We start from the raw sequence: 19,540 nt of genomic DNA, 5'->3' as shown, positions 1-19,540 counted from the left end.
CGCCATCGCCAATGTTGCTCCAAAAAATTTTTATATTTCTAAGTAGATAAGTATTCTAAGCTCCACTAAAAGCAAAATAATAACCATATCAGCCACTCTTTAATGTCTTACTAGAAACCTCCAAAAACATTTAGATGGTGAAGTTCTGGACTCTAAGATGACCCAGTGTTTTAACACAAATACTGGATTAAAGAGTTAAAGTTGCCGCCCTCTATCCTTTTATTTTATTAAAATCAGGTGCTTCTTTTCTTTCACCCACTGAAATTTATAATGCAGCTAATAGTTTTCATTTCAAACTTTGCTGGTTAAAGTTTGAAGCACCTACAAGTGACTTCCTAAAGTAGTGTTGCCATCCTGCATTCCTTGTGGCTGCTGAAGCATCTCGGCCTTGTGTGGCTAATACAGGAGATCGGGAGGCATCAAACACACATACACTCAAGCACAAGCAAACAATTTACAAAAAGCTTTTACCATCACAGGATCAATCTTAAATAGCGGGAAGAGAGTGTACAGATCTGAATGATATCACTTTAGACTTCTTTCAGATGCAAGGATGGCTTGGAATCTGCAAACAAGATTCCAGTTTTGCAGCGCAGTGATCCATGCCTCTATTTGCTCTTATAGCATTCACCCACTCCATATAACACAACAGGTTTTCTTCATTGGTAATAAATCACTGGATTCTCGCTTGAGTTGCCTTGAGTTACCTGAATGTGTATATGCTGAATAAACTCAATGGGTTATTCTGTAACAACAGCAGCTTCTCCAATTGCTTCACATGCTGTGGAAACTGGTGTTTATCTTTAAAAGACAATGCAATGAATAATTATTTAAAAAGAATAATCTTATTGACTTACTGTAACTCCATAGAAGTTAGTTTCATTCATGACATCAAGCACCATTTTCCCCACTTCCCGATCGTCCACAGTGAAGTTCTGATGCATATTTTGCCTTTCTTTTGTCCGGAGCAGTTCCCTTACTCGGTTCATGGTCTTTGCAATTACCCAGATCCCATCGTAAGCAAAGCCGTGAAACTTGCTTGCCTCCACACCTTTCTGCTGGAGCTCCCTGTAATACTCCTTCTCATATTCCTTCGGGGTCTGAAAGGCAAGTAGAAGAGGCAACATAAAGCTGAGAATATGTTGATTCATCTTCTTACTTTTTATCATCTCAGCAGCTGGAACCATTACAGTGGTATTTCAAAGGTATTTTAATAGCAAGTGGATGGATTTATTTAGTTTTTTAGATTTGTTCTGAATATTATTTAGCTGAATAAAAATTGAAATCAAAAACACTTTTCAAACATATGCAAACGTGTTGGAAAAATGTTAGAAAATGTATCTACAGCATTTTCAAAAAGATCAGATTCACGAATTTAAAAAAAAAGAAAGAAAATGTCAGACTGCATTTACAAGGGAACATAATTAAAATTCTAAAATCTGAAAAAGCAAGTAGTAGGGACATAGCTCTAAGGTATAAACAAATTGACATTTCAATTTAGAAATTAAAACACATCCACTTTGTGGATTCAGTCCCAGTGAGTGTACTTCACTAGCCTTCCTCACTGGTCACCAATTATGACAAGGGGCGACAATGTGGTGTAGAAACTCCAGTTAAGGGTTGCTGTGGGGTGGAGGGTTTCGCAGCAACTTTGGGTTGAAAATGAGTTAACACCCAGGTTAGGAGACTTTAAGTATCTCAGGGTCATGTTCACTAGTGAAGGCAGATGGAGCAGGAGATCAATAGGCAGATTGAGGCTGCATATTCAGTGATGCAGACGTTGTACCAGTCTGTTGCTGTTATTAGAGAGCCAAGTTAATTTCCCTGTTGATCTATGCTCCAATCCTCAACTGTGGCCACGAGCTGTAGGTAATAATTGAGAGAATGAGAAATGGAATACAAGCAGCTAAAATAAATTAGCTAATGAACTGACCAGTCTATGTTGGGTGAGTTTGATGAAGAATCCAAATCAGCTAATTAAGGGGATTTGGGGATTTGGAAAGTATGCAATCAACAAGTCTTCCAATCTTCCAGTCTTCTTTGGAGATTTCTCTCTGGAAGGATGTCTCAGGACAGACAGAGATTATATTTCATGGTTCGTTTGGGAATATCACCCTAGACAAGAGTAAGCAGCTGAAGGAAGGAAGGTGGCCTGGGAATCTTTGGTAAAGACATTATCCTTGAAACCTTGTCTTAGACAACAGATGGAAAAAAGTTATTTTTAGATCAAGTAAACTGGCAATAAAACATCTGTATACATCATGTCAGGAATTGGACAGGGGTGTTCTTTGTTTAGGGATGATAACACTTTAATTATAAACCTATTTTTAGCCTATAATTTTCTTCCAGCTTCCAAAATAACCATTCCCTTGTTTCAGGCATTTACTGTCTTCTTGACCAACTCTGAATTTCAAAGAAAGCTTTAAGATTGCATCAGCTGGTGTAACTCACCCTGCCAGAGATGCCCTTCACTGGCCGAGAACTGAGCGGTTCAAAGTCCACACTGATGTATCCCTCCATGGCTGTAAGGAGCTTCCTGGAAGTGCAGTTGGTGTTGTTCGCATGTTCCCACCAGTTTCGTTGATACCAGCCTGGGATGATCCACTGGTATTTGCTGCCATACATGTTCAAGTTATATGCCTGGAAAAATGAACCAAAACGAAAACAAAAACTGACATTAAATTTATGTTTAACAAGCTGCCTTTATGTTTTCTGTTATTTCTGTTAAATAATAATTCAACAGAACATTTTATGTTATAAGTTGCTGTGATTTTTAAGTATAAACTGGAAAATATTATACAATTTGCCAGAGAAAAACAGCATTTAACTCATCAGTAACTCCTAAAGGTCACTACCAGGAGATGGTTAAAGACTCAAAATTCCTCATTCTGACCAATGTCATATTAAATTCTTTTGTGCATTTGACCATGCAAAAAACTGTGTGGTTTAATCCAGCTTAACTTTTCCATAAATTAAGCTGTACCCTTCACCCCCATATTTTACCCAGTGTCTTTATAAGTAGGATATTTTGATTTTAAAAAATGCTACACCAATACACAAAAACATATATTTTATGTATTTAAAAAATATGTTTATGGGTAGCTAAGTGTGCATACATGACTTACACAACAGAAGACTTTAGAGGCCCAATGCTGATCAAACTGCCCAATGATGATTCTCACGTCATTGTCCTGAAGAGCAAAAAAATATATTTTGAAAAAAACAAATTTTATTTTAGCTACACAAATTAGTTTGGAATATTGGTTCAGCACCCCTTGCTATTCTTCTGTCACTTGAGATAAGTATAGGCACAACATTGATCAAACAGAAGAACACATGGGAATAAAGAAAAAAGCAGTAAAATATGTTATTAACTGGATAATCAGAGAATTGTATCAAAACAATAGGTAAGTTTGTTGAAGTTAGCCTAGCACATTATCAAGCAACTCCATTTGAAAATAAACAAACAAATCATAACCAAATGTTTGGCACATTGGATACTGAAATTTTCTGGCCATTTATCTTCATAAATAATAGAAAACACACTGAAAAATAACATGATATTCCATGATTAAATACATGGGTACAACACGGCACAATGCATGGGTACAATTGCTGTAAAGGTAAGTTGACATGGCTCCATTTTCAGATCAGTATTTATTTTATAAAGTCAGTGTCAGATTAAAGCAGCTTTTTTCAACTTCAATTCACAGAATTCAATACCTGAGGTGTTTCCGTATGACCACACACCTGTTTTGAATAAGTGGGTGATTAAGAAGCTTTTGCAGCACTTAATGGCACGCAGAGGAGATCATCATTTGACGCAGGTGTTCTGGAAAAGGGACGCATCTAAAATATGCAGGGTAGAGATCCATAAGGACCAAAATTGAGAAACACTGCATTAAAATGTTCTAAATAGAACATCTCATGCTTTTTTTCCTTTTCACTGCATCAACCTCATCAGACGATTTAAAGTGTGATTTATCTGAATGAGTTTATTAGCTGAGAAAATAAATCCATATCAACTTGCACACTTGATTAATAAAAGAGATGGTTGCTGTGCATTGAATTGCTCAAGCCAGGCTTCAGAAAAAAAGTTGCTCAGGGATTCAGAGCACAACATGGCTTTGTGAATGACTCTATAAATGATTTAGACTCCCAGGTGGAAATTCAGCTTGTTCCAGGTTGGTAAAAAAATACTTCAGTGATCACATGCTCATGTACAGCACATATATATGCTAACAAAATCTTAATCAGATGCAATCAAAATGCCAGTGTACAATCCAGAATTGCACAACACTGAATTAAATGATGCTGACATAGATTTGATGAATGTAAATCTGTATAAAGATGGATGAGATGTGCTAGAGATCCATTAGAGAGGCACATTCAATCCTAACAATGCAGATAGTGACAAAGCTTAGGGTTTCATTAAGTGACTGAATTCTGAAGGCCGAAATTAATCATTTATATTAGAAAATATTTCAAATGAATGACATTCCTAAACTACTGTTTGCCCTATTTGGAGATATTGTAAGTTACTTATTCTAATAAAAGAAAAAGAAAAAAAAAGTTAAAATGATCTTTTTGACTTCAAAAACAAAAATGGAAGTTTGACAAACTATGTAGATATAGCTTTAAAAGAAAAATGGGACATGAAGGCTGCAAACTCAGTGAACCTATGACATCCTCCTGTTAGTCTGGATAAAGGGAAACAATTACAAATACAGTTCATTAAGTTATCCCTTAGGCTGTGGTCCACCATATGTTGAGCATCCTGAGATCAGAGGGGGCAACTAATCACTGTCATCTTAATTCCAACACATCTCTAGTGGTTACTCAATGGAGTCAAACAAGACTTCCAGGCTCCATCTTTCACAACACATTACGTATTTGTACAATTGGAGAAAACCAGGCAACAACTTTTAAATCACTAAGTTGTGCTTTTGTGCTATTTTGCACATGTTTGTAAATGTGTGCCAGTAGCAACTCAACAGTGCTGCTCTTCCCTCAAGGAAAGGCACTTAACCCAAATTACTCCAATGATAGCCAGGAGCTACAGTCTGAGTGGAAACCCAAGCATGTCTGGTAACACATAGGAAAGATTTTATAGTTGTAGGCAAGGGCAAGAGTGAGTGTGTTGTGCTGGAGCAGAACATAGAGACTCAGGCACTGAAGAGGCCCAAATTAGCCCCATTGCTCAAGCTTTTATGTAACTGTAACAATTACTGTTCTCAGAGAGGGTGATGTTGAGGGCAACTTTGGCTGCTTCATCCTTGACAGGGTTATTTGTATCTATATAATTGTGATAAATATAATTTAGTGAGTTGAGCGATATTTTACCTCTTGTACACAATCGAGTATATTTACAGCTTCTTAAGCAAAAAACACATAAAGGTGATATTGATGGTTTCTTGTGAGCTTGGGGAAAAGTCCATTGTGGCTTCGTTGTTTCTACAAACAATATGAACCCCATCACCATGATAACTATGGTGATGGGGTCAAACACTCGCTCTTTGAGGATGGACTTATGTCTACATGAACTGTTAAAGAATAATATACAATTATGACAAACTATTTGAACAGTTGCTCCTACAGGCAAATCTCAACTGAAATATTAGCATCAGCTCAAACCTGTAGAGGCGTATAAAACTAGAACAGAGTCGATTGGTCCTTCAAGCTGTTCAGGGCTCTCAGAGTGAGACTCTTGCTCTGGCTTTGCGCTATTTGGGGATTTGAAGTAGCAGAAGTGCTTTAGAATCTTTATTGGTATCAATAAAGTACTTTCTAAAACGGTTAAACCTATAATGATTGTGCAAGAGTGTGAGGTATTTATCCTGAGCTGATTATAGGCAGCTATACATCCACAGGACCTCCAACAAATATTGTACTGTACTGTGTTGACTTAAACGCAATGCAATCCCATAAAATGAATGTTTCCCTTTACACAATTTATGCATTTACACATAAACTAAGGTAATGATTGATGCCTTTCTGTAATTTGTGTGATAAAAATTTACTTGTGAAATTAAAAAATGTAATGAGATCTTGGGGTGTATTTACAGAAGTAAAGTGCTTTGGTCTGCTTGTGTGGTCCAGAACAAAAAAGGACTTTATTATTTATTTATTGCCATGGTTTGCTTTCACGTTGTGCTTTTTTACAACCAGACTATAATTTGTTTAAAAAAAAAAAACAGTGACCCAAGATGGCAATCATTGCTCCCATTGGACAGAAGTGAAGGGGACGGAACCGATCACAGAACTGAAAAAAATGAGCCAGTTGCAAATACAATGTGGCACAGCCGAAATTAGGCATATTCCTGGGGCGATGGAGGCTAATATGTATTGGCCATGATATCAGCAACCCTGCACTCACACATGTTCCTTTCTATTTTTCACAATCAACAGACAGAAACCAGAGTGTTGGGGAAACCCAAACAGGTAAAAGGAGAACATTCAGCCTTAGAGAGAGATTTCTGAACAGCTGAAATTTGAAAACTTCTTCGTCTGCAGTTGCAGTGAAGGGCAGTATCTGAATTTTACTAATACTGTAAATAACTAAGGTGTAAGAAAAATACCTCGCTTTATATTTAAACATATTTTTTCCACATGTAGGTCCCAATTAAAGGCAAACTGCCCGAATAGTCTGCAGTCAAAAAAAAACAGAACATGAGCAACTCAGCACAGATATTTTACAGTCAAATTCATGAATAATAAACTAAAATTAAAACCTCTTTTGTTCTAACAGCGTTTTTTGTATTAATACTTCTTCAAAGATTTAAAAAGAAACAAACTGAATAAAACTAAACATGGTGGGGAAGCTACAACTTCCTGCCAGAGCTGTCCCTGTCTGCATTTTGAATATTTCAGCTGAAACATTACAGAGTGAGAGTGCTCTATTTGTGGATCTCTCTGTGATGCTGAGAACCTCCTATGCATCCTAACACACAAAATAAAAAAACAAAACAAAAAAAACCTTATCATATTATGTTGCTGCGATGGAGACAGTAAAACACTGTTACATACTGAGTGGGAATCTGACTTTTAAAGTGTCAGAGAATCACGCCCACTCCTTACAAATGTTCTGCAAAAATTCTGAGGCAATACCATAATTTGCATATCTTCAGTTAGCTCAAATCTCTTGATGTCAGCTTAGAATGTCATACCTTCACATGCAGATTACATTTTTATTTTAGGAAAGACAGCTCATCATTCTGTTTCTTCTCTGCCTCATGGACGACTCATTGCTTCTTCATATGTATTTTAACTTGTGTAACATGTCATCTACCAATGTACAGCATGAAAAGAGAAAATATGTTTCTTAATAATTACTTTTTATTTAGCTTGTATTTTTCTCACTGCTTAAAAATGCGAACAGTTTTGACATGACATGATATGATATTCTATATGTTATCAATTTACCTCTGCAGCATCATGAAAGCTACAATGAATGCTCAATATTCTACTCTTATAAAAAGTACGGAGAGAAAGAGGCTCATTTAGACCCAAGCCTTTTTATGATAAAGTCATACAGCCTGAACCAACCATTACTTTGAATCTGTCATCCCCGCAAACCCATTGCTCTCATGCTAAAGTTAGCTGGACAAGATTTAGATTAATTTATACAAAATTAACTATGACTATTGCCAAAAATAAACATAATTGTCAAAATAATAGGTTATTCTTATGGAATAATTATTATACATTATTATTATATAATAATAATAACCATAAAAAAAAACATTCCAAGCTGTTGTTATATTACGATGCATCGTTAAATGCCATTTGCAGCTGAATTTACTTTCTTATATACATGAGACAAAACAATTGATCGTGAGGGTTATCCATTCTATTTCTTTTTGGCTAGAACAATCACTAATTAACCAGAGTTGGGTTCAATACTGCATATAAATTGTGTCAGAACTGTGAAAATGAAATCTTTTTAATCAAAATGTTCTAAAATATCTGTTGTTATTACTATTTTATAGTGAACATGTGCATTTTTTCAATATAATATGAAAAGTTTTACAACATAAAGAATTTGCTAACTTAGGTCTTTATTTGTAGTGTATCTTTAACATAAAAGGTCTTGCTTACCTTCAGTTTTTTGACATTGACACAGGGATCATTGGAAAAACTTTCTGTATCTGCAATGTGAATGTTTGCTTTCTCCAGTTCATAGGTCAGATCATTCCTCACCTGTGGGAACATAAAGAAAGAAGAAATTATTCACAATCTAAGATCACTGCACAGAGTCACTGCTGAAGTATTTCTATGTTATTCATCCTGGCCCCTTGAATGTCCTGGAGGACGCTGCCAGGAGTTACATGAACTAAGAAAGACAGAGATTCCCTGAGAGACATGGCTACTCCAAGCAGGAATCATAGAAGCTATATTCATAAAAGATGAATAGGGTATGATAGGCTGTACTTGATTTGGGAAATATTGTGGTTCACTTTAACAAAGGTGAACCACAACTCCACAATTTAAAACGTGGAGTTTTAAATTTAAATTTCTGCATTAAATTTAGTTCACAGAGAAACCCAGCAGTGGAATTTCTATTCATTAAATTGCCATTCTTTCAGCTGGAAGTTGAATATTTCAATCAATATTCAAAAAAGTAACTCAGTGGAAAGAGTTGCTCTGATAGGGAAATGACTAACTAATGCTCCCTGGGACTGCTGTTGTGTAGATGTCAATACAAAATAAATTTAGACATTTCACATAATATCCAGGTTTGCAGAAATAATAATTTTAAAAACAATTCCTGTAACATTACCATGAAGAGCTCCTTCTAGGAAACACTTCACTGATTTACCCGTTTCACTCAATCATTCTTGAGATTTCTTACAAGCTTGCTGGTAGAGAATTACAGCAAAAAGTCTGGGGAAGTTTTTGTAGACATTTTTTCTGTTCTCCATGTTACAAAGAACATAAGGTAGTCGTTGTTTTTGTTGTTGTTATTTGTTTTATTGCCTCGTGCTTTACACGGACATGCCGGTTAAACTGTAAATAAAAAATAAAACAATACATCAATATTTAGTAACAACGAGAACTAATCTCCGACAGCTTACAACATTGATGTAACTCACCACGTTGGGCAACACTCATAAACGTCGATTAAATATCCGTTTGTAGTCAATAATACCGTTAGCTGCGGCTAACGGCGATCTCTGTGCCGTTACTTTTTCTGCCGTAAGTTTCTTCTCTCCCTTAACTGACGCGAAGCCACTACAGCGCCCTCTAACGGAACGGAGAAGGAGTGAATCCAACATCCCGGCCCCGATGAACTCTACAGATGTTCATCTCAGAAAATTGGTGAACGACAAGTTAAACTTAACAACTGTATATGACTATGTAATATCCACTTTGCAATAACAACTTTTCTGAAAGGAAGTTTTTTTTTTTTTTTTTTTAAAGACTACTTGTTACAGTAATCATGAACATAAGATAGAGTGAAAATTATCTTTAACATATAGAAAACTCAAACACTCTGAAGGTAAGTAAATCTACTTGTCCATATTTCCTTCTAACAAACACAACTTGTGTATTGGACGGGTATAAATGCCTCTCTGAGTCTTCACTTGCACTGATCTCACCAAACCATCAGCTCCGATGTTGACATCAGTAACCAAACCAAGAGGCCACTGATTGCGAGGAGTGCATTCGTGCAGAATCAGCACAAGATCTCCGATTTGATAGTTTCTGGAATGGTGGTTCCACTTCTGCCGTTGTTGCAGGCTGGGTAGGTACTCCTTTACCCACCGAACCCAGAAAATGTCTGCCAAGTACTGGATTTGGCGCCAGCGTCGACGATACAGATCTTGCTTTACAAAATGACCAGGAGGCAGAGCACACTCTGATCTCAGCAGAAGCAAGTCATTGGGGGTCAAAGGTTGACCATCTCTTGGGTCATCTGACAACTTTGTTAGTGGTCTCCCATTGACAATGTTTTCAATGATACAGAAAAGTGTCATTAGTCCTTCATCATCCAGAGTCTGTTGTCCTGCAACGCTCATGAGAATTGAGCGCACAGAACGGATTTGTCTCTCCCATACACCCCCCAAATGCGAGGCGGCGGGAGGATTAAACTTCCATTGAGTTTCTCGCTGGAGTAGATGATCCTCGATCTTTTGCTGGTTCCATCCTTCCAGAGCCTTCCGCAGTTCATGACGAGCACCAACAAAGTTCGTCCCATTGTCCGAACGTATCAGTTGGGGTGTCCCACGGCGAGCCATGAATCGCTGAAGAGCGTTGATAAATGATTCTGTGTCCAAGCTGTGTGCCACCTCCAAGTGGACAGCTCTGGTAGTTAGGCAAGTGAATAGACATCCATATCTCTTCACCTCACTCCGTCCTCTTTTGATGGTGATGGGTCCAAAGTAATCAATTCCGACGTGAGCGAAAGGCGGCTTACATGGAGTCACACGATCAATGGGCAAATCAGCCATGTACTGAGTACTGATTGGAGCCTTTTGTCTTTTGCAAGGTACACACTGTGCTAGGACTTGCTTCACAGATGCGCGGCCTCTGACAATCCAAAAGAATTGTCTGATATCAGCAAGCACCCTTTCAACTCCAGAATGACCTGTGAGCTTGTGAAAATGCCAAATGATAAGTTTGGTAATATGGTGGTTTTGAGGCAAAATTGCAGGGTGTTTTGCCGCTTCAGTTATTGGAGCATTGGTAAGTCTTCCTCCGACACGGAGTAATCCATCACTGAGTCGTACAGGAGCTAACTTCTTGATGCTTTCTCCTTTCATTGGACCAGTCAAGTGGATGCGCTGAGCGTATTCAATGATGGAAATCTCTGCCAGTTTCATTTCGTTTGGTGTTATTGGATCACTTAGCTTGAGTTCATACTTCTTCAGAAGGATATTCTTAGCTCGTAGGATCAGTACAATAGCTCGTTTGAGTTTGTACCAGGAGGAATACCTCTGAATGAAACAGTCAATTGCTGATTGAATGGTGAGCTTAGAAGACATTGCATATGTCTGACTTGACTTCTTTACCTCTGCTTCCGGAGGTAAGCTTCCTAGATCAGGCTGGCAAGGCCATAATTCTTCTTCTTGCCACAGGAAGGCAGGGCCTTTGAGCCAACGCTCACTGTTTGTAAGTTCCTCAGCAGACAGTCCCCTTGAAACATCATCTGCAGGGTTTAGTTCTGTGCAAACATGTTTCCATTGTGAGGCTTGTGAGACTTCACGGATTTGTGAAACTCTATTTGCAACAAAGGTTTGGTACCGTTTCTCTTCGTTTCTGATGTAATGTAGGACAATAGTGCTGTCTGTCCAGAAGACAGACTCTAGAAGGGGTAGCTCAAAGCTTTGATGGATTTTTTGATCAAGCTGTACTGCTACTACAGCGGCTGCCAGTTCTAATCTTGGAATAGTGCTTGGTTTAACAGGAGCCAACCTATTCCTAGAGAGAACGATATTACAGTAGATGTTATCGTTGCTTACAACCCTAAGGTAGCTAACAGCACCATAACCTAACTCTGAAGCATCACAGAAGTGATGAAGTTGCATGGTGACTGAAGCTGCAGTGAAACCTTCAGGTCTGAGACATCGGGGCACCCGCAGTCTGCAGAGTTTTGGTAGGTCATCTAACCACCGGCCCATTGCTCAGCAATGTCATTTGGGATAGCTTCATCCCAACTTAGCTTCAAGCGACATAGCGCCTGGAACAGTGCCTTTCCCCGTAAAATGAATGGGCCAACTAACCCCAGGGGATCATAAACTGAGCTTATTGTGCTTAGCATGCCTCTTTTTGTGTTGGGTTTGTTCCTGACCTTGATGATGAAGGTGATGCAGTCATCTGCTATGTCCCAAAACACTCCCAGAGCTCTCTCCAAAGACAAATCTCCATCCAGGTCCAACAATGGTAGTTGATTTGCATGCTCCTCAGGCGGGATAGACTGTAGAACCTCAGTTGAATTGCTAGTCCATTTTGTCAGGCGAAACCCACCATGCATGAGTAGGTCGATCAGCTGTGCCGCTAGACGGATGGCCTGTTGAGGTGAGTCTGAGGATTTCAGGCAATCATCTACGTAGAAGTTTCTTTCTACAGTGGAGATGGTATCTGCATCGTACAGATGTGCGTGATCTGATGCACACTTCTTTAATGCAAAACTTGCTGCACTTGGAGACCACACTCCACCAAAAAGGTGGGATGTCATCCGGTAAGTAACTACCTCATTATTAGGATTGTGGTCCTTCCACCAGAGGAATCTTAGCACATTTCTGTGTTCTGGAGTTACATGTATCTGATTGAACATGCCCTCAATGTCTGCCATTACAGCAACTGGACCTTGTCGGAAACGGATCAACACGTTTATTAATTTGTTTGTTAGATCTGGGCCCTGATGGACGACATCATTGAGAGATACTCCGTCATACTTTGCTGCGCAGTCAAAAACAACTCGCACCTTTTCAGGCTTGCGAGGATGAGTCACTGCGTGATGTGGGAGGTACCAAACTTTGCCCTCATTGTGATCAGGCGACAAAGCTGGGACTTCTTCTGCATATCCTTTATCAATAGTTGACTTCATTGCTTTAACATACTTGTCTTTCAGGTTTGGGTCCTTTGTTAATCTGCGTTCCAGTAGTTGTAGTCTCCGTGTCGCTAAGTTGATATTGTTAGGCAGTGTCACTGCTTTGTTCTTAAAAGGTATGTCTAAGGTATAATGTGAGCCATCTTTGGTAACTGAGTTTTCCCACAGTTTAATCACCTTGTGGTCATTTATTGACAGATTGTTCTCTGAAGCAGGGTCGTCAATTTTCCAAAACCTTTCCACCTGTGTTTGTAGATTTTGATCTGACTTGAGGAAGTAAGTCTTAACCTTCCTAACTTCTTTGTGATCAATGGGACCATTGATGGCCCAGCCGAGTACTGTTCTGCTAGGGTAAGGGTCATTATCACCTCCTACGCGGTACTCTTCAGCTCTAAGGAGACGAGGAGCATCTTGTCCAATGACAAGGTGCACATCGTTGGACTTGATGCTGGGAATAGGGATATCTGCTAGGTGATCCCATCTGGCTGCCTCGTCTGGTGTCGCAAGACAGCTAAGTCCAATGTTTAATTTCTTAAGTGTTCTCACACCATTAAGTGTGTAGGTGCTGCCATCATGCAGAGAGTCAATCTCAAGATCCACACTTTGAGTGAATATGCCTTCTTGGCTTCCTCCTACCGTGTCAAGGTCTAATCTTGCAGGCTTGCCTTTGACCTTTAGCTTCTTGGTCAGCTCTTCTGACACTAAACTGGTATTGGCGCCAGGATCGAGTAATGCATATGTAACAGAACTGATGTTTGTAACTTTACCCCTAACGACCACAGGAACTATAGGTAAACAAACTTTACCATTTGCAGCTCCAGCGAATCCACATGTGACATTAGGTGATCTGCTAGGTTGCGTTCTTTGGGTAGTTTTAGTGTCATCAGTGCTGTCCTGGCCTGCTGCTGTCTCCTGTCTGTTAGTGTGGTTAGGATGCAGCCATTTGTTGTGTTTCTGTCCACAGCCAGGCACGTTGCACACCCAGTTGCGCGTGCAAATCTCAGCACTGTGTCCAATCATGAAACAGTTTTGACACAGGTTTTTTTCTTGAACAAACACCAGGCGCTCTGGCACCGTTAGTGATCGGAAGCCTGGGCACTGGTTTAAGAAATGCTGTTCTGAGCATTTAAGACATTTTAAATAAGCTGGCTGTTTGGTGCGTGCAGACTTACTTTCACAGACTGCAGCGGCTTTGACAGTGGGGGTAGCTTTGACGATGTTTCTTTGAGACTTTGGTAGGTGATGTAAAGTTGTTTGGTTTCTCATATTTCTTGAAGCCAATTAGCCCACCAAAGACTGGATCAGATCTCTTTTCAGCTTCTGTCTCCACAAAGTTCACGACGTCATTAAGTTTCGGTAGACGTCCTTCCGTAGTTTTTATTTAGCCACTTGGCCCTGAGATCTGATGGTAGCTTGCTAATTATCTCAAATAATGTGCGGCGGCCGCTGAGCTCTTCCTCACATTTCATGGCAGCAAGCGTGTCTTTACAGCCTCTCAGCAGGTCTGCGAAGTCTCTGAGTTGCAGATTGTCTCTTATCTCTTTAAAGTTCAAAACCTTTTCAACCCAAGCTTGAGAAATGGAATGAGGATTTCCAAATCTTGATTTTAGTCGGTCTAGTGCTTCTTTGAAACCTGCGTTGGGATCAGAATTGTACAGACAGTGACTAATAGCATCTCGAGCCTTCCCTTCTGTGTACTGGTGCAGACGAGTTAACTTTTCTTCAGCAGAAATAGACTCTTTGTCCACCATAGTGGTGAAAAGCCTCATGAACTTCCAATACTGAAGGGGTTCACCGTCAAACTTGATTAGATCAGTTGGTGGGAGCCTGAGAGTGTCAACTTGTGCTTGATAATGCTGCCTTGAGAACTCTAGCAGTTGTGAAATCGAATCATCTGCCATCTGGAATGGCGAGGGTTGTTGTGTCGTAGGAATTTTGCCAATTTTCGGCGTAGAATGGAGATCTGCTGTGAAGGCTTGCATCTTTTGCTGATTGTGTTGCACCTGTGCATCCAGCTCAGCTTTGTGATGTAGTCGCTGAAGTTCCAACTCAAATTCCTCTTTGTTACGTCTAAGCAACAGCTCAAAGTTTTCCTTCTCTTTTTCTTAGGGCTTGGATTTTCTCTAGTTCTGCTGCTGCGGAATCTTCATCATTTATATCAGCTGGAGGCTCGCTGAACATGGCTTGTAGTAACATCTAGCTCATCATCAACATATGAATGCACACTAGCTCCATCTTCTTCTTTTTCTTGCAGCCAGGCTAGAGCTTCATGACGCACATCGTGAACGTTCATTATAATAAGTCTCTCATAAGCATCAGACTCTTCTCTGTCGATGTCATCAGTGAGCCGAGAATGATAACATTTATGTACCTCCTGAAGATGTGCAAGGGCTAAGTCGAGGCTCTCTAGCACTGACTTCAATTCTTCTGGCTTGTTTTCTCTAATTTTTTCGTTCGCTGACGTCATCATCTTAGTTACGGCTGCTTTAGCTTGTCCTCTCTTCCTCTTCAGCGCAGCAATGTCTGTTTCTCCCGCGGATTCTTTAGTTTCAGACATGATGCCGACGTGTTTAACTTTATGTTACAAAGAACATAAGGTAGTCGTTGTTTTTGTTGTTGTTATTTGTTTTATTGCCTGTGCTTTACACGGACATGCCGGTTAAACTGTAAATAAAAAATAAAACAATACATCAATATTTAGTAACAACGAGAACTAATCTCCGACAGCTTACAACATTGATGTAACTCACCACGTTGGGCAACACTCATAAACGTCGATTAAATATCCGTTTGTAGTCAATAATACCGTTAGCTGCGGCTAACGGCGATCTCTGTGCCGTTACTTTTTCTGCCGTAAGTTTCTTCTCTCCCTTAACTGACGCGAAGCCACTACAGCGCCCTCTAACGGAACGGAGAAGGAGTGAATCCAACACTCCAGTTGCAGTTCAGTCAAAACTTTAAGGTTTGGCTCCAGGCAGTTTTAGGAGTTATCAACTGACCTGGACAGAGCACTCTACTGCTCAAGTCAGAGATGCATCACTTTAACTATTAAACAAAATTTAAACAAAATATAATTTAAATATGTGATTTTAACGCTTTTTATTGCTTTCTTTTCTGAGCTTATTGTGCTTAATATAACGTGTAATACAAAATATTATACGATGGCAGAAAACCAGCCTGATACACTGAAATGCTGCCTTCATTTTGTCACTATCAGTTAGAAAATACAACCCGTATCTTACAGGAAGGAGTTTGGTGTTGATTCTAGTTTCACTTTTCACATTATGAACTGTATGCATTTTCAAGAAGAGTACGTATTTGATGTTTTATAGACTGAGACATGAAAGAACACATGTGAACATTATTATCTTAGTTGCTTCTCCTGGTTAGATGATGTATCTGCTGCCCCTGCTTGTCTATATTGATGAATAGACTCAGTTGAATGGAGAGTAATGTGATAAAAGGAAGAGCATAAAGCAGGTGTCCCACTGGGATGGCAGACTGTCTGTGCTAGAACCTTAACAGCTACTGTAATATTATTTTATGACTTGTGCACGGGAAATATTTTGCTATGTTAACTAATAGCAGTGATGTTATTGCATGCTAATAGCCAATGATGGCCGCTACTCCACAGAAATACAGTAATGAAGGAGTATACAGATATCCTTCATGTCTTTAAATTTCATAACTACTGAGAATTAGTTTTTTTCAGACCCTAAAAAGCCATTAGGTAAAACTCTGGCGTGCTGCAGGAAATGATCAGCTGAAGGATGATGCATCTATCATTAGGGGAAATGGCATCATTTTTCTAGACATTTTTCATTGTTCTGTCAGCTTTTATCCTTTTGTTGTTGTCTCGGTGTTATCACAGGAATGTAAATTACATTTGAAGACCTCTTGTTTTGTTCAGCAGTATCATTGACTTGGTTCACTCTGTCTTGAATCAGATTTCTCTGATTTCCTTAGGCCATGCCCTGCAGCTATAATCAGTCTGCTCCCACCCAGGAGCTTGGCACTCGGGACAGGCTGAAACATCAGAATGTATTTGTTCTCAAATGTGCGTGCCAAGCACAGTTGGCAATGACAGTGCAGCACAGCTAACAGATGAAGGTCCTCTATGATTGCTCTATATCTGTCCATGTTCTGTACTTCACTCACATATTTATGCGTCCTAAATTGCTCTGGATCCACTTTTAATGAACATGAAAAAAAAAACCTATATGCCCACACTGAAGTGCAGAAGTGCTTATATCCCCTTACCTTTCACATTTTCTTTTGTTTTTAAACCACTTGTTACAAATTACTTTACAATGTACAGAATACCTGTTTCCTCTTTCAGTTTTTTTTTCTTCTTCTTTTGGGGATTTTTCTCCACCAGATTTCAAAATATAGACTAAAATTTAAGGTAAACAAAATAAAAATAAATTTTCTGAAGGTCTTAAGGAAAGAAAAAAGAAAGGACCAAATGAACACCTGTTTTTTTTAGAATGATGATTAACAATGTACCTTTAGATACCAATAGAACATTTTCTGATAAGATCTAAAAAAAAGTAGTATCTTTTCTTTATACTCAACACCAACATTCTTTTTAAAAAATGACAGTAGGATGTAAAAGTATAAAATACTAACACAATGCTATCATTACAATTACCGTCACTATTGGCAAGTGTTTCAATGTTGTAAATCTAAATAGGTTTGGTCCTGCATTAGGACCAATACGTCTGCAGAATCTCCACTTTATTTCCCTAATGGATCTTGATGACTGTGTCAAAATTGGGTTCTGTTCTGGTGCCCTGGAGAGATATCCAAATCACCCTGAACATCACTCACTCTTGTACAGATATTACCTCCACTGTAGCGCGCCGAGCTGAAACAACAGGAAGGCCAGAGTGGATCAATATAACCTGGTTTTGCTCTTGAGAAACAGTTTGTTTGGTGCTATAGACAAGCTATGACATCCTGTTGTGTTATTATAAGTGTTGTTCTGATGCGCCTGGCTGAAGTTCAGCTAAAAGGAAAACATGTTTGGAAAAGAGAGGAATGGCAGTGGGTCAGATAGTCAGAATATTCAAAAACAACCACACTCAGCCAGACATGCAGAAGAGTAGCATCTCTGAGTGGAAACCACTCAGAGATGTGAATTTCGAGAAATAATTTATTTTGAATTGTTTTGTTTTGCTTCTGCTGCTAATTCAGACAACAACCACATCTGTGTTTTCCTGGATGCTGTGCTTTACATAAACTGAGAGTCAGAGGGGAAAGATGGCTTAAAAGCTGGTTATCAGAACAAATGTGCAGTTTCATGCCTAATAATAATAATCCACCATTGTCTGGGGCAGTCTGGGAATTCGCAGCATCAAATAATAGACAGGAATAATCCTACTTCCCTTATGAGCAGGCCTGCATGTAGAAAAGCAAGTACAATTTACCACAGAAAAGGGTTAGTGGATACACCAAAGGTGCCATGACAAAAATGAAGGGCCAGTCTTCATCAGGTGGAAAAATGATCAGTGGTTTTAGCCTATAGCCTTATTTCAAAAACCTAGTTATGTATGGAGTGAGTCTAATTTTCATATATTTGCCTGAACCAAACTCCCGCTGTAACATTCATTGCAATATTGTATAAAACACACACACACACACACACACACACACACACACACATACATACACACATTAAAGTAATACTTATGAGGTCAAACTGTGTAGTCACAGTGAAAAATGAGGACTATAATTCTTTCTGAACTGTATATGTAAATATTGAGTTTCCACAGTAGGTATTTAAACCAACCAAATATGTTTTCACTGACTAAATAATTAGTTTTACAATTTGTTGACAATATTATAAATATTCTATGTAATTTTGTAAAAAAAAAAAAAAATGTCGTTATACTGTATATGTATAAATTGTTGTGCTCATTCAACAGACTGTACAGCCAGTCTGGAGCTTATATGAACTAGCATGACACATTGTTGCTCAAATTGCCTGCTCTTATGACCGTACCCTGCTCTTATGACCGTACCCTTCTTTTACTGATGTCATGAATGATTAATTGTAGAGAGAGGTTCACGAGCAATGTATGGTTATTTATGAAGGAATGACAATTTAGTCAACTTTTGAGAAAGATGCCTATGAAAGGCAGAGAAAAGAAAGACAGGAACTGCAATAGAGTGGGTGCTGAGACAGTAATTTCTGCTACATTTATCAGCGATCACAGTATAATTAAACACTCGAGCACAGAGGGAGTCAGGCAGAGGATAGAGTCTTAATCCTACTCTCAGTCAGGTCTGTCATCTGACTGACTGACAGACTGATGATTGCTGCTGTGTTCCTGGACAAGCCCTGTTTGTCTGGCAATTTCAATAATGTTGATTGCTGTGTGTCTTTTAGAGAATGTGTGTTGTGTGAATAGGCATTTTAATACCTTCAAATACCTAGCCCTTACTCATACTCATCTTAAGCTGCAACAAACCACAAATGCCCCATTAAGGGAACATTAGTGTCCATGTATAAACACGATGTGTGTATAATGTGTGTGTTTCAGTGTGGCCTAAGAATAGAAATAGACCTTATCTTACAGGTTACGTTCCCAGGGGACACCAAACTGTAGGTGTTTGTGCAGGACGGGCAAGCCAGAGACTGAATTCTTAACCAGCATTATGTAACATTAACCTTGGGAGGGGGACACAGAATGAAAGCGACAGAGGAATGCTGTGCAAAAGTCTTGGGCCACTCTTGATTTCTTTGAAATGTGCCTCTGGTGAGCATGGCCTTTTTATAAACAACAATAGAAGTCTCAGTCACATTTTTTTCAAGCGTATGAATGTCGTTCACAATTTTCCTATTTTACACTCATTTAGAGTCCAGTGCTGCATAAAGTAAGAGAAATACTTGTTGAGGTACCGCCGTTCAAAACCAGTTCTTTGCACTTTTTATAAAGTTTTTTTTTTTGTAGCATAAGTGTCCAATATTTTATTTTATACACT

The 19,540-nt window shown here is 39.0% G+C and overlaps 1 protein-coding gene across 4 annotated transcripts in view; it reads right to left on the bottom strand.

Annotated features, from left to right (window-relative positions):
* The window catches only part of gabbr2 (gamma-aminobutyric acid (GABA) B receptor, 2), a 184,754-nt gene that overhangs the window by 77,607 nt on the left and 87,607 nt on the right, over nucleotides 1-19,540 (bottom strand). For all 4 annotated transcript variants that reach the window (XR_008608051.1, XM_055058793.1, XM_055058792.1 and 1 more), the window contains exons 4-7: nucleotides 8,098-8,199; nucleotides 3,126-3,191; nucleotides 2,452-2,640; nucleotides 858-1,100 (exon numbers count right to left, since the gene is read on the bottom strand). Coding sequence is in view for 3 of the 4 variants with exons in the window: in XM_055058793.1 (XP_054914768.1) it covers nucleotides 858-1,100; nucleotides 2,452-2,640; nucleotides 3,126-3,191; nucleotides 8,098-8,199 (600 nt within the window). In the remaining variant the exon portion in view is untranslated. The remainder of the gene's footprint in view (nucleotides 1-857; nucleotides 1,101-2,451; nucleotides 2,641-3,125; nucleotides 3,192-8,097; nucleotides 8,200-19,540) is intronic.

Source organism: Poeciliopsis prolifica, unplaced genomic scaffold (assembly GCF_027474105.1).
Source record: "Poeciliopsis prolifica strain line A6 unplaced genomic scaffold, Auburn_PproV2 SCAFFOLD052, whole genome shotgun sequence".
NCBI classification, from domain to species: Eukaryota; Metazoa; Chordata; class Actinopteri; order Cyprinodontiformes; family Poeciliidae; genus Poeciliopsis; species Poeciliopsis prolifica.
This window is presented reverse-complemented; position numbering and strand designations above follow the sequence as displayed.